Source organism: Protopterus annectens, chromosome 11.part0 (genome assembly GCF_019279795.1).
Source record: "Protopterus annectens isolate FY-2018-M chromosome 11.part0, PAN1.0, whole genome shotgun sequence".
NCBI classification, from domain to species: Eukaryota; Metazoa; Chordata; order Ceratodontiformes; family Protopteridae; genus Protopterus; species Protopterus annectens.
The window spans coordinates 417,932,262-417,948,063 of NC_056745.1; the positions used below are offsets into that span (position 1 = coordinate 417,932,262).

Below are 15,802 nucleotides of genomic sequence, written 5' to 3' on the forward strand. Positions count from 1 at the left end.
ATGGTAGAACTTTATCAGTTACTAAAGAAATGGCACTGGAGTGACAACCAAGTAACGACAAATTGTTTTAAAGTGCTTTTCGTTTATTTCAATTAAACTTCCTCAGATGCATAAAAAAGATTAGATTAAACACTTTTTATAAACCCATATGGAAAGGAATTAACTAATCAGCATGAATGCTGTAGCAACGTCGACTATGGAACCATTAACCCTTTTCTATCCCATGCAAAGAATAAACAGCACTGCTGCTTGAACTCAGCATATATACATAAACACAAATCAATATTCACAAATTCGATAACACCAGCATTATGTAAAATTTTAAAATAAATACTTGTACGTACATAAAATATACATGTGTAGACAGGCATACATAATAAATGAAAAATGCTTGCAAAAAATCTTCAAACAACTTCATACGGAATTAGGTAGATTTGTATGGGAACCTAGAAAAACTAGGATATCCTATGATAAACTGATGACTCCGAAAAATAGGGGTGGTTTAGAGTTACCGAATTTTGAAGCATATTATTTAATAATAAATGCTAATAGAATTCTAAGAGTGGTTAACTTTGACAGGTCCAGTCCTAAATGGTCACCCAAGTGGTTGATTGTGAATTATAAACATGCTGCTGGACTGGGTATTAATTGTAAGGCATTACCTTTTTTTAATAAAGATACCCTTATAATGTACGCTCTGATGGAACATATCAGGGTATATATAATATCAGTACAAAGTCTGTTTAACTCACTAAATCTCTTACAATATATGATGACTTTTCAACCATTTCATAAGAACCCGAATTTGAAAATTGGTAATCAACTGATAGATCTTAAAAAATTCCCACTTATAAGTGATTTAACCATACTTGATTTATATCCCTTCCTCGGTATCTCAATGCATGACATGTTAAGAGAGATGAATCTCCCTAACTCGTATTTAATTATAATGAGACAGTTAAAGGATCTGTCAATAAGTTATTTTAGTAATAGTAATTTTAAAATTAAAGAAGAAGATTTAACCATTTGCCTAAACTTATGGCAAACTCTTATGCAGGACTGTAAATATATAACGGCTTCATATAATTTGATAAAAGACGTGAAATATAATAACCAAATACTTTTATCCAAATACTGGAAGGAGAAATTGTTAACGATTGAAGATAGTAAAATATTGAAAGCAATTAATTTAACCCTAAAATCAGTATATCTTCAAAAGTTATTATTTACTCAGTTGATGATATTTAATAATGCGTATTACACTCGTCTCACTCTATATAAATTCAACTCTAAAAACTCCAAATGCCCATATTGTTTAGATCAAACGGCTGACCTTTTACACATGTTCTGGAGTTGTAAATGTATTTTCAAACTTTGGAATTCTTTAAAAATTCAATTACAAAAAATGGGTTATCAACAGTCTACACTTTCTTGGGAGTTTATGATTCTTCATATTCCTCCGAATAATTGGGATAGATCCCAAAGGATCATACTCATAAATATTTTCCTGTTAATGAAGCTGTATATAGCTACAAATTGGCTGAATCCATCCCAGACTTCATGGGAAAACTTTAAGAGTGTAGCGCGATAAAACATATCTTAGCACATAAATTACTAATTAAAGATCATAAGAAAAGTATAAATAACACAAAAATATGGGAGCAAATCTTTAACATTGTGTTAGCTTAAGGTTCCAATCCACTTTTCCCCGGGAAGTACATACTAAATATGGAGCTCAGTATAGATAAGCCTCATATTGATACTAGATTCTTATTTTCTCTTCCTTTAATACTCATCTAGAAGTTTATATTAATGTATAATGATTTTATGTAACTGTTGGAAGCATTCATGTATATATTGTAAATATGTTGTGGTATTGTATTAACATTTGGAAAAGAATAAAGACTTATTATTGAAAAAAAAAAAAAAAAAGAAAAATGCTTGCAAAAAAGAAAGAGCTAAGCAATCAGCTATAACAGAGTTAGAGATCAGCAGCTGAAGACTTTCCATACTGCACATCGTGCTATTAGGTATTTAAATATTTCCAACCGGAGGTGCCGAATGGAGAGTTCCTGTTTCACAAATGCACTGATGTTGCTTTTGACATAACTGTTTGTGATATTTCCATTTAGTGAGATATAATCAACAGTTTGACTGCTGAATGAAACATGTCCTTCTAAAGTTAAAGTTTGTCAACAGTTACATAACCCATTATAAATGTGGAAGTTTTAAAACTGTACCATTTAAGTATTGCTTCCTGAGTAGTCAGAGCATAAAGGCATGCAATTATTCTGGAAGTTGCTGCATGAATTGATTGGCACCATGGTTATCTCAGCTACTTCCCATTTTCCAAATGATTTCAAGGTGACAGCTGTTATGGCTATGCATGCTAATGAGAAAGATGCTGTACTTAAGAGACATTTGATTCATTAGGTACATAGGTTCATAGGTTAGTACTAGGCTATCGGCCCTAGGGCCTTTACAAGCCTAGCCATAACAATTCCCTGGCTATGTCTTCCCACAGTATTTACTTCCCTGGACCCCTGTCTAGCAGGGTGACTGATGTGATCCCCGGGGTGAATTTCTTATCTCCCATAAAATCATCAAGGTTCCTTTTGAAGAGGGCCAAAGAGGCACTCTGCTTGACATGTATGGGCAGTCTATTCCAGAGTCTGGGGAGTCTCTGGGTCAAGACCCTATCCCTCCAGCATGTTTTGTTCATTGTGATGACAAGGTTTAGATCCCTGGAGCATGTGCCTCTGACGGATTGGGATTTATTTAAGTGTAGCATGTCCAACAGCTCTGGGTTTGACATGGCCTTGTATGTTAAGCAGAGATCGCCTCTGAGTAGATGATATGCGACAGAGTATAGGTGGAGTTTTTTTAGATGTTCAGCATAAGGCATCTGCTTTAGGCCTGTGATTCTTTTAGTGGGATATTTCTGTGGCCTTTCCAGTTGTTGCAGATGTCATGAGAAGTACATACCAAATGGGGCATTGTATTCTAAAATGGGTCTAAAGAGGGATGAGTACAGTGGGACAATGACCTTCTTTTTTCCTGGATGAAAAGCCCTTAGTGATGAGATGTGCCACATAGAAGGATTTCTTGACTGTTGTGGCGATGTGGTTATCGAAGGTGAGACCACTGTCCACCTGTGTCCCTAAGTCTCTTCTTACACTTTCAGTCTTTAGTGTATTGCCACATATGTGGTAATTCACGGGTACATGTTTGTTCCCAAAGGGGATAACTATACACTTCTTGCCCTTGAGCTTGAGCCCATGGCTCTGGCATCCAGCATCTATTTCTGTAAGGTCCTTTTGTAGAATATCCACATCATCTGGGGATTCAATAATGGCTCCCAGTTTGCAGTCATCTGCGAACTTTGTTAGCCAGAGTCCCTTAGTGTTGGCCTGCACTTCAGAGAAGTAGATGCCAAACAAGAGTGGTCCCAGGACTGAACTCTGAGGTACTCCACTTGTCACTTGTCTGGATCTGGATTTGGAGTTGGCTACTTTTACAGTGTGGGTTCTGTCAGTAAGCCAGTTGGCAACCCATTGAGTGACGTAGGGATTAATGCCCAGCTTAGTAAGTTTATCTACGATTCCAGGGTGGGGGCTGGTGTTGAAGGCCTTGGTGAGGTCCAGATAGGCTGTGTGGACCACCTTACCCTTGTCCACGGCTCTGGAGACTGATTCAAAGAAGTCAATCAGGTTCAGGAGACAAGATCAGCCCTTCACAAACCCAAACTGCGTGAGGTCCAGTGTCTTTGTTTATAAGTTCCATGATAATACATTCCATGGCCTTGCAGATCAGGCTAGTCAGACTGATGGGAAGTAGTTCCCGGGATCCAAGGTGGATCCCCTCTTGTGGAGTGGGATAACTGTAGCTGTGTGCCACTCAGTGGGCACGAAGCTTGAGGTGAGGCTATGATTAAACAGGACACTTAGGTGAGGTGCAAGTTCATTTTGTAGTTCATGTAGTACACAGTCTGGGATGTCATCTGGTCCCATGGATGCTGTATTCTTAGCTTTATAGAGTATGTTTGTTACCTGTGTGACCGTTATTACCAGAATTTGGCAATCTTTCATTATTGAGATGGGTCTTTTAGGGGGTAAGAGGAGGTTAGGTCTGCACTGAATCGATCTGCCAGGATATTGGCAATATCCTTGGGATCAGTATATTTAATGCCATTCTGTTGTAGCTCAGAGCAGATCTGAGCATTGCCATTTAGATTCTTGACATAGCTATAGAATGCCTTGTGGTTGTCTTTGGAATCTTTGACAATTTTATTTTTGTAACTAGCTTCTTACTGAGGCTGGTAAGGGAGTTTTTTGCATCCTGGGATTTTTCTCTTTTCTGCAACAGTTTCTTCCTTTTGTTGTAAAGTTTGTTTATGGCAAGGGACCACTAGATTGGCTTCCTTTTTTTGGAGGAGAGCATCTTGGTTCTATTTGGGATGGCATGATTCATGTACGAGTGGATGTGCTCATACAGTGCTTTAGTGTAGGATTCAGCAGTCGAACATTCAGTTCCCGTCTACATGGGTGTCATGAAGTTTGTCACTTCTGACTTGAGTAGCATGAAGATGGCTTTGGAGAAGTTTTTTTATGGAGGTTTCTTTACTGGGAGGTGAGGGTAGGATGTGGATGTCAAGGGTGATTAGCTTATGGTCAGACCTGACCAACGAGGGGGTGACCATAGGTGTGGAGCATCGATTTCCCATGTTGTTAATGACCAGGTCTAGGATACTGGAGCCCCTGGTGGGACTAAGGATTAGTTGATCCAGGGCATTGGAATTTATGAATTCCAAGAACCGTTGGGCAAAGGTGTTGGTACATGAGTGGTTTTCCCAGTTAATGGCAGGATAGCTGAAATCACCCAGTATTAGGGTGTTTGGTTGTATCTTAATATTTTCCAGTATTTTTAGAAAGGTGTAGTGAGAATCTTGGGGCAAGGTGAGGGATCTGTAGTGAGCTACAATTTGGATTGCAGTCTTACCTAGTGTTAGTTGCACGTAGAGAATTTCAGACATATTATGTTGGGTAACTAGCCTGGTGTTGTGAATATCCTTGGTGAATATTGACACTTCTCCAACTTTAGTGTTTTGGTCCTGGCTTTGTGGCCGAAAAGTGTGGTAAGAGTTGTAGCCTGGTATTGCAGGGGTGCTCTCTGGCACCTTGAACCAGGTCCCAGTTACTGCACAGATATCAATGCTCTCCATTTTTTGTAAAATAATATAGAGTGGAAATAGTAGTGTGAATTGGGGCCTTATAAGGCTCATCAGTAGGATTCCAATCAGTATTTAAGCGATTGGTTTGGCAGTCCTTAATGAGGAGGAAGAGGTATCACCATATATGGACATGGAAGTGTCTGTTTCCTAAATGCGCTTTGGATTTCTTAACATAAGTGGAGGGTAAATATATTCTGGGACAACAGCGCAAGCATGGTACAAACATCATCTAAGTTATCTGGACTGCATCCTACTTTTCACCTGAAGTTTGAAATGTTTTTATAATGAATGATACTGATTTATCAGAAAAGAAAAACTCCGTAAAAGCATGGCATAGGAAAAATTAGCTGTTTCCTGGAGAATTCAATAGCAGACTTATGCTGTATAGGCAGTGATAGTTAAGGAACAAAATGGATGGTTAGTGGTGCCCAAGAGACACTTATAACTGGTGAATTTATGTTACTCTAAAGGAAAAAACTGCTGCACTGTGAGAATTTAATATGTGTCATTTCTCATCTGAAGTATTATTTGACAAGTGATTTTCTAAGATGAAAGGCACATAATTAACTGTTCCTGATTTTGCCTCACATTTTTCACGTGTTCTACATAATATTTCTGGCAAATTACTCAAGACTGCAGTAACTACATAATGCCAGACATTTGACTTTCACACTTCACATCCTCTAGAAAATGCACAGTGATGAAAAATGCCTTATTCTAGCAACTTTCTAAGTATATAAGAGCAGTATTTAAAATATGTCCCTGATTTTTGGCCTTGTCTATGATTCTTGAGTTAAGAGGTTGAGAGGTATGCTTCTAAGTGTGAATATTTCTGCATATATTTATTTGCTGTTGATTTTGCTGGTGATTTCTGCATTTTGGATAGGAGCCAGAAAAATGTATGTAGTATTGCATGACTATTCAATATTTTAATAAATTGTTTTGGTGGCTTTTGACTACTTTTGTATTCACAGCATCTGCTAGTTGTGGGAATGTTTTTCCCTCCCATTGTTATGAGATCTGTTATTTTCCCATTCATTATATCATCACGAAACTGTCTTAGAAGACGGTATCATACTTCGCGTTACCTAGAGTCTGTATAAAAGAGTACTGCAAGGCCCAGCTCCAGTTTCTGTTATCATATTTTGTATTATTTATTATTATTTTTTATAACCATTAGGGTGCTTTTCATGTCTACCCATAGACAAGACATGGCTTTATTCCATAGTTAAAAGGAAGCCATCGCAGACAGCAAGAGGTTACGCTCTCTTGGGGGCAGATCACAACAGTTAGAACTAGTTTTTTTGAATTATCATTATCAATACATTAAATATTATCATAAAGACAGCCGGCTCTAAGTTTAAGAAAATTGTCCTATTCTGTCCTGAAATCAGCTATTTAAGAATCCTGTCAGACATTATAACAAAGGAAATTCTAAAGAACACATGCAAAGACAGATGTGCACCTAGTAATGGTTTCTTGTGGTGGTTACTGTAGGTTCTGAGAAAAATAACCATGTTCTAGACATAAAGACTTTTTATGAAAATAATATAATTGTAATTGGATAAAAAGTTCCTCTCAACCTTTGTATCTCTTCTAATGGAAGACTTGTTCACTAAAGATTTAAATGAGGCATTGATTCTTCCTATCCATCAAAAATGAAGTCTTACTCTAACAATATTTGTTACTTATCTACTGATTTCTATGCTTCCACATCTGGAAATGATTTCTGAAAAGATGACGGTATACAACTGGAGGATTATTCAACCACTAATAGTTTATTTGACCCTTTCCAGTCAGGATTTAGGAAATGTCACAATACTGAAACTGTTAGTTATCAGGATTATAATTGAGCTCTTTAAAGAAAGAGCTTGTGGAATGTAATCTGTCCTGTCCTACTTATATCTCATTTGTTTTATTTTGCATGATCCTTCTCAATCAACTACTAGCTGGCTGTGGTTTAAATGAGCAGGTACTTTCTTGCTTCTACTCTTGACTGCAAGGTCCCAGAGGGCTTCTGGTGATGACTTCTCTATGATATTAGCCTAATTTTCTGAAGTACTTCAGGGGCATGCATTGGTGTCCCTGTTCTTCGGTGTGTATGTGCTCCCCTTGGGTGATACTATACAGTGATATGATCAAACTGTCACAGCTATGTCAGTGGCAGTCATTTCTGTGTCTCACTCAAGTTCTTATCATGATTTGTTATTGTCATGCATGAAACCTGCTTTATTTGTGTTCTAAAATGGAATGTTAAGAACTGGGTGAGATCTCATCCAGTCAAGACTAAGGTTTAAGTTGTTTAAATTATTTATCTAGCTGTTTCTTTGTTAGCAAGTTAAGTAGACCTGCCAAAAGGTCCTTTTCAGTCATCATGTAAGCTTTGGAGCAAATATTAAAAGTTGTACAATACACTGGAGCAGATATTACAAAGTTTCACAAATAAAATACGAGAGTAGAAATTAGGTTCACAATGAACAATAAAATTATTGTATAGAGATTAATAAGCACATGACATTTAAATTTCAAGGGAAAGAAGCAAAAAGAGAAAAAATAAGAGAATAATAAAATATTTATACAAAAGTTTAATAGTATATGTATACACAAATAGCAAAATATGACTCCCTAATTTGTGTAGGAATATTCATAATACAGTTCAACCTGTAAGTTTGAAATACATGCATTTGTATTCACTAAAATAAACATAACTCCATAATTTGTATGAGAATATACATTGCACATTATATCCTATATATCTGAAACACCCACATTTACATTCATTAAACTGCACTCTCGCATCTTTTGAAACAATTTAAGTGCTTGTCATGTCTCGCTGCCAAAGGTGGATTATTCCAGCAGGCCAGAGGCAGTTCTATTCTTGCCTTACATCTATAAATTCACTTAATAGTGAAGTAGTATCATGTAAGGTTTTAGATTAGTGGATATTGTTTATGCATTCTCTATGAACAGTTCCTTATTTTTCTACCTAAGAACATCTCCAGGATCAAACATCTACTTCCAGAAAAGGCCCTTGGTGTTACAGTTCAAACTCTAGTCTCACCCCAATACTTGAATACTTTTATACCTCATAGCTGGACTCCCAGCTAGTGACTTATGTATTTTAAATCTGGTGCAAAATGGTACTGCTGTATTATTATCTGAAATCCTCAGTTCCCTTATGTTTCACTTCTCTTCAAATATTTAGACCGCTTTCCACTCAGCTTTTGTATTAACATGCAATCCTTTGATTCTTTGTTACAATGCATGATATGAACTTAGATCTTCTTTTTGAAAAAACAAAACAAAACAAACAAAACTGTAATTTCCAGTGAGAGCATTATAAATCTTTTGTGGCAAGCCTGATTGGCATTGCAGAGATTCAACTGGTGTACATCTGCTAACAAGCCCTTTTATAATCTGCCTCAGTACTTAGGAACTCCTTGTCCAAATGGCTGAAGGATTCCTTACAGAATCAAATTTCTAAAGGCAGCTGAAAACAATTTTAGTTTATGCAAGCTTTTCATGATGCAGAATTCTTATAAATCATTTTTAATTCTTCATATAATTCATTTAACCTAGTCTTTGCTTTTGCTTTTATGTACATTACTATTTTACTCTCTATATATGTTTGATGTTTCACCTTACATTTCTTTATATATTGTTTTGCATGTTTTCTGTTACTGTTATTTATTGTTCTGTGCCACATAATTTTGATATAGTGCTTTAACAATACCATATAGACTGACTGATTTATTGATTGACGGACACAAATCCATATTTTTATGCAAAGATTGAATGACTAACCTTCTTTGTAGGGTGAAATAAAACTGAAAATGTTTAGTAAACCCCTTTAAACACATTCTGGTTCACTAGCCTTCTTTATGAAAAAAGCACAAAAAGAGCTGTACTTGTATTGTGTTAACCGAAACTTAAAAAAATGTGATTAATAATTTTATTTTACATTTGTTAACCGGGGGTGTCTGACTGAGCCGAAAAGGTCCTTTTTCAGCAGAGGCCCAGGGAGAAAAGCTCCACAAAGAAAAATTACAGACACATTTAGTTATTTAGACATGATCAGTATACACACAAATTACAAGAGACATGTTTTTACAGTGGTATGCGGCACATAAACAGTTACAGTGGAGAGAACAAAAAAATATTAATTTTAAAAATAAATGTAATTAATAGATTTGTGGTTTACAGCTGAAATTTGGAACATAGGTAGAATACATACATAGTACACAGATACAGTACATACATTGTAGATTAGCCAGTGTTTGTGAGTAAGATTGAAAACTATTATCAAGTGTTCTAGATTTTGTATGTATATGTTATGGTTGTAATAATGGTAATAATGGTTGATTACAAAATATGTAGAGGACAAATTCAGTCGTAAATATCTACTTGCAACAAACATAGTTCTATTCCCATTCGATTTGAAGTTTAAGGTGTCAGTAATAATTGTCAACACCTTTACTTTCCCTTAAAATTGAAATATGAGTGTTATTTATATACAGAATAAGGAACATAGTAATATAACCAAAATATAAAAGTTCATTCTGCAAGAAAAATGCTTTTGTCTGGCCTGTGAGCCTTCTTTTACCCTTGAGAGGGTCTCTATAAAATAGGGAATAACAGCTATTCTCCATCTTTTGACAGCAGCTCAGTGTTTCATCTCCTTCAAACACTGCAGAATATCAGTTGCCAGCCAATGAACAAATAAGTTGGGATTTAAATGTCTCATTTTTTTAGAAAAATTGAAAGAGTGAAAGGGTTTTTTATATATATATATATATATATATATATATATATATATATATAAAACAAATACCTTTGTATGTACCACTCCTTTCCTTTAGTCCTGTTCTTTTTTTTTTTTTTGGAGGGGGGCTTAATTTTACAGCATCTTTCTGTCCTTATCCCCCCTTAACTCCAATTATATCAATTTTATGATTTATTTTGTCACAGAAGAATAGTTCATACCATCCTCAATGCATATTTTAGCTTTCCTCCTTGTTATTTCTCAGCCATAGGTATGAGAGCACTTATTAACAAATTTGGATTTAATTCAATGAATTCAATCTATCAAAGTTATGAATTAAATCTAACAGTGTTATATAAATATCATTCCTAACAACTGTAATGCTTATATAACTATCATTACCAACAACTTTAATGCAATTTGTCATTCATCTAATTAATTTGTGACGCTACTGTAACTAGTATTAAAGTTATCAAATTGTTGATCAAAACTATATAAATCAAGTTAAAAACCTAGATTCAGAGCCAAAGGCTGAGTGTTGTATTATAATGCAAAGGTCGTAGGATTCAAATCTCATAGGGGCTAAGTCCTTTTAATTATAATTAACACTATTATGATAATTAGTAGATTCTTAATTATGCAGTTTGCAATAATGTTATCAGCAGCTAATTTTGCTGGCATTCAATTCATTATAAACAGCCCTTTTATTCTTAATTCAGGTTAGGCATTTTTAAAGTAATTTTTATTTTAAAAAAGGAATATTAATGTATTGAGAGGAAACAAATTAATTAATTTGACTTCTACGATTTCATTTCATAATTTCGAACGATAATGTGCTACATAGCCATGTTAGGGTAAATTCATATGGATATAGCCTATTTTGTTTTCCATTCTAATGTTGTTTTATTTATTTGTAGGATCACGCCCTTATTAGAAGTGCTGAAGCAGAATGGACACAAGCAGCTTAAATAGGAAGCGAGCTGCCCTGAGACATGTTACGTGCAATGGTTGAAAGGTCAAGATCCTTGGCTAGGTAGAACAAGGAAAAAGGAAGCCATAAATTTAAATCTGGTTTGGAATTCAATGCCGTCTCTTGAAAGGTCTATATTATATTATCGCACACTTACAAAAAATGAATGATAATTAATTGACCCCATATAAGTGAAACCTTACAATGTCGAAACCTCAGAACAGTGATTTTTTTTCCAAAGGAAAAAAAATCTCTGTTCCAAAATAAAAAAAAAATTAAAAAAAAAAACTTTAAAACATTGCATAATGTGGGGGGCTTCACCCCTCACACCCCCCTACTTAAATATACCAACTCTGAGATTGCACTACAGTGCTGAAAATGGCAAAGTAACAAAAGTGGCCAAGTGAATTCTTTCCCAGGATAAGAATTCGCTGAAAAGCCACTTCGCTATTTTGCCTTTTCACTCTTTTCAGTTCGATCAAGACACATTCGACAAACTGCATTTGTAGTCTCATATTAGGGAATCCCCTTACATTGGACTTTCTAGCAGATTCCTGCATATTTTTTCCATTGGGAGGAAAACACTCACTTGGGGAATGTTGCTTTAAGTTCAGAATTAAAGGTAACAGTGTATCTACAAGTATAAATGGTTTGTATGTTGTGCTTGTCAATTTTGTACTGTCTAATATACTATGTCTGCCTCTTGATTTAGGAGATACCTGAAAAACATCCTTTGGACTACTTTACTTATCTGATATATCAGCTGTGCATTGTTCTGTGATTTCTTCTCAGGTTTAGCATATAGTATTCAGAAGGAAACAAAGTTCTGAAACTGTAAAAGGCAGGCATAAAACATATTTGATTTCAGATGCCTTAAGTACTACAAAAATTATGTGATTGTACATTTGTTCAAAAGCAGATGAAGCAATTTATATAACATGCTTTGCTCATTATGAACCTGCACCAGCATAAGTTAAGCATCTGTCTGTAGAGGACAACTCTAACAGCACAAAAGTGTTTTTGGTAGTAGCATATACTATTAATAAAAATTACATACAGAGATCTCAAATGTTTGTATATGGTTACTTTATTTGAAGAAGTGTAAATGACGTCTACAGCTTCTTTCATTAACCTGTTGCGTCAGCCATAAAAAGTAATTAATTTCCATTTTCTGTCAATGGTAAACCTATTATCTTAAGCTTATGATGATTACTTATGAAAGCTACATTTCTTTTCTAACTTGTTTTGCTCAAAGACAAACAACACTGCCATCAAACAGAAATGCTGCACTGGTTGGTGTCAGTAAATGCAAGGGAAAATGAAGCAATAAAGAAAACCTAAAAATCTATGGTGGAAGTCAGAAATTTGTGTGCTATAAGAAGTCATCAAGCAAACATGACAAGTCACTCTTACAGTTAACTTTATAAAGTTGAAACAAAAAGTCACCTACTTTTTGTCTTGTGAGAGGGTGACCCTGATGGAGATGAAACAGACGTCCGAGGAGTTGGCATTGGACATTGTCTCACCGGGTCTTCTGTGCACTTGTCATCAGCTTTCTCTTCAAAAAATTCTGTAAATATTGAATACTTTTGTTGAATTTGCTGATGACACTCCATCAGAGGAAACTTGTTAACAGAGGAAATTGGCATACTTGAATAGGAATTACTTGCATTTGAGAAAACAAAGATTGCACTGTATACATATGCATTAATTGAAAAATTGTAGCCTCTGTTCATTATAACATAAAACTTTGTTCTGTAAAATCTTAACTAAAACACTCTACAGTAAATCCTGCTAAATTTTTGAGCAAGACTACATCTATTTTTGGTAGGTGTGTTATCTAGCCTTGAGACTCCTAACTTTAGTACTGACGGTGAACATAAAAAATTGCGTAGCAGTTAAAAATGATAATGCCTCTGAATAACTGCTGCATAACAGAAAATGGCAGCCAGTACTTAAGCAGCTCCAGTCATCTGCACTCTTATTATGCAAAACAAAACAATAAAAACTTTAACCAACAGCACAATAGATTACACATTTGCAATTGGCATACTAATAAGCTTCTAAAAACCGATAAGTGCGCACTGCTTATTCTCCTACCATACATCGTTTAAACAGATTAGCCATGTCCAGCTCTGCACTAGTCAATAATATTCAATCCATAAATGAAATGAAGGTCATAATGGAAAGTTAATATTTTGTTTTACACTGGTAAGAAATGAGCTGGAATGAAGATTAATTGTTTAGGCAAAAGACAGCAGACATGTTGCTGGCTAAAGGGTAACCTACGGGTTGACCCAGGTTCAACCCACTGCCGATTGGAATTTGTCCATATGAAATCATTGTCAGTGAGCTCTGCCAGCAGTGATGCACACTTTGGGAGAATTTCCCACTTTTTTCAGTTGGTGGGGCTGTGTTGTTAGTATATACAAGTTCCAGGCTGTTTTTTTTCCCCCCCGGTGACTGCATTTCGGGGATTCCATTTCTCTGTACATTCAGTTTCATTTGCTCATAGTGGAACCCCGTCTAAAAGCATATAAGCAGACAGTGAAATAATTAGTCATGTATATTTTGAAAGACAGCTGTAAGTTAAGAAAAGTAGAAATAGGAAGTCCAAACAAAAATGTTAAATATGGTACAGCCTTCAAGTCTAAAGAGGTTAAAATAACCTGTGATCCACAAACAACTAATTTTTCAGCATTTCAAAAGGTATAATTCATACCATGATAACTAGATGTAACAGCTTTTGACTAACTCAAATATATGCTGCATTGCTCCATCACAGAAATGGCACAACAAAATCAGCGCTATACGTCATTCACAATGACATCATCTCACTTCACAACCAATGTTACTGCATTATGCTGTGTAGACTGACTAATGATCCTGTCAAAATGGTCATGTAATGAACTGAGTGTGTGTGTGTGTGTGTGTGTGTGTATATATATATATATATATATATATATATATATATATATATATATATATATATATATATATATATATATATATATATATATATACCGAGTTTTTTTTTTTCTGTTGAAAGAACTGTTTATCAAGTGCCAGAAGTATCAAAGTAAGGTATGGCTATTCCTGCTAATTGATGGCTGTGCTTGTGTGAAGTTAACTGGGAGTTTGTTTTAATGTCAAAGCCTTTGTTAATTCTGAAAGCTTTAGCATTAATTGTAGGAACATGTGTGAGTGTCTGAAGGTTAAGGAAACAATTAGGGCTAGTGCAGGTGACTGAGATTAAACAAGATCAATGTGACTAATGTGAAGTGGAAATGGCTAAACATATCCTCCAAAATCTCAATATGGTGGTAAGAGGAAGGGGCAGAATCCATTTGGCCCAAGGCCACTGGAATAAACAAGGATAATTAAGCCAGAATCCCAGGCCTGCAAGTTATGGCAAAACACCAAACTAAGAAAATGCAACTAGTAAGTCCAGGACACCCAAGCTGAGGGCACAAACTGCACCTTTTTGTCTTCTGTGGATGGCAAGTGATTTGCACTTTCGCTGGTTTCCTCTTCATGACTGAAACTTCACTTACAAGGGCAGTCAAATCACATTCAGTCAAACCAAATTACATCAATCTACCTCAGTATTTTAGCACAAATGAGTCTAATATATTGTACAAGACTATAAGATGTGCTTCAAGTGTTAAAAAACATATGCTGCAAATTATTATTAATGCTACACATTTATAGAGGCAGTTCACATGTTTACAGATAAGAACTAGGCTAGCTACCTTTACAGGCCATTTTAGCCTATTCAGTTTCCATTTCTGTGCTTGAATCAACCTATTTTATTTGGTAGAGACTGGGCTTACCTATCCCATGGTCAATAATTATATATTACCCCAATGAGAATAACTAGGATCATACCATAAATAATGTGAGGGGACCCATGCAGGGGATAACACATTTAGGAGCTGTTTATGTCCACTAGTAGTACAGGGGATAGTCCTAGGATATATTTTCTGTTTTCCATTAACAGGTCCAAGTTGTGCTTGAATATAAAAAGGGATGAACTTTGTTTTACATGGATGGAAGTCTATTCCAGAGCAGTGGTACCCTCTGCGAGATATACCTGCCCACCAAGCCATTCTGTTGATGTTGCAAAAGATGTTTAGATCCCTAGACTGAGTATTTCTGATGCCATTTGTCTTGCAAATGTGCAGTAAATCCATCAGTACTTTGCCAGGGGATACCTTGTATGCCAGACACAGGTTACCTCTTAGCAGTCTGTTGGATACCAAGCATAATGATAGGGCTTTAAGTTGGTCGATGTATTGCATGTTCTTTTAGCCTTGTATCCATGGGTGGTCCAGTTGTTGCATGTGTCTGGACAGATACATGTCAAAGGGAGCATTATAATCAATGAACAACTTAATGCGGCCTGAGTAAAGAGGGCAATGACATCTTTAGATCTAGACACAATCCATTTGTTTATAGGCTATTCAATATAGAATGAGTTTGTTACAACAATGGACACATGTTGGTCAAAAGATAGGTCATTGTCCATATAAGTTCCCAAATCCCTAAAACTGGGTCAGTTCTTAGGCACACATAGTTAATGTGGTAGTTCCCAGAGATAAATGATGTCCCAAAGGATACAATAATGCATTTTTTGGCAATTAGCTTCAGTCCATGATTTTGGTACCAGTTATGTTTTGTGACAAACCTTCCTGCAGAATCTCCAGAATGAGCATTATTCATATGTATAACCACAAAACTCACAAAAAGAGGCAGTAACTACTTCTAATAGTTTTACCTATCTACCACAACTGAGTGCACAACCGCAAAAAAAAAACACACACCACATTGTGTGTATCTC

The 15,802-nt window shown here is 35.7% G+C and overlaps 1 protein-coding gene across 5 annotated transcripts in view; it reads right to left on the minus strand.

Annotated features, from left to right (window-relative positions):
- The window catches only part of ANKS1B (ankyrin repeat and sterile alpha motif domain containing 1B), a 6,771,497-nt gene that overhangs the window by 6,447,399 nt on the left and 308,296 nt on the right, over positions 1-15,802 (minus strand). For all 5 annotated transcript variants that reach the window (XM_044087908.1, XM_044087910.1, XM_044087909.1 and 2 more), the window contains exon 4: positions 12,413-12,532. In XM_044087908.1, the coding sequence (XP_043943843.1) occupies positions 12,413-12,532 (120 nt within the window). The remainder of the gene's footprint in view (positions 1-12,412; positions 12,533-15,802) is intronic.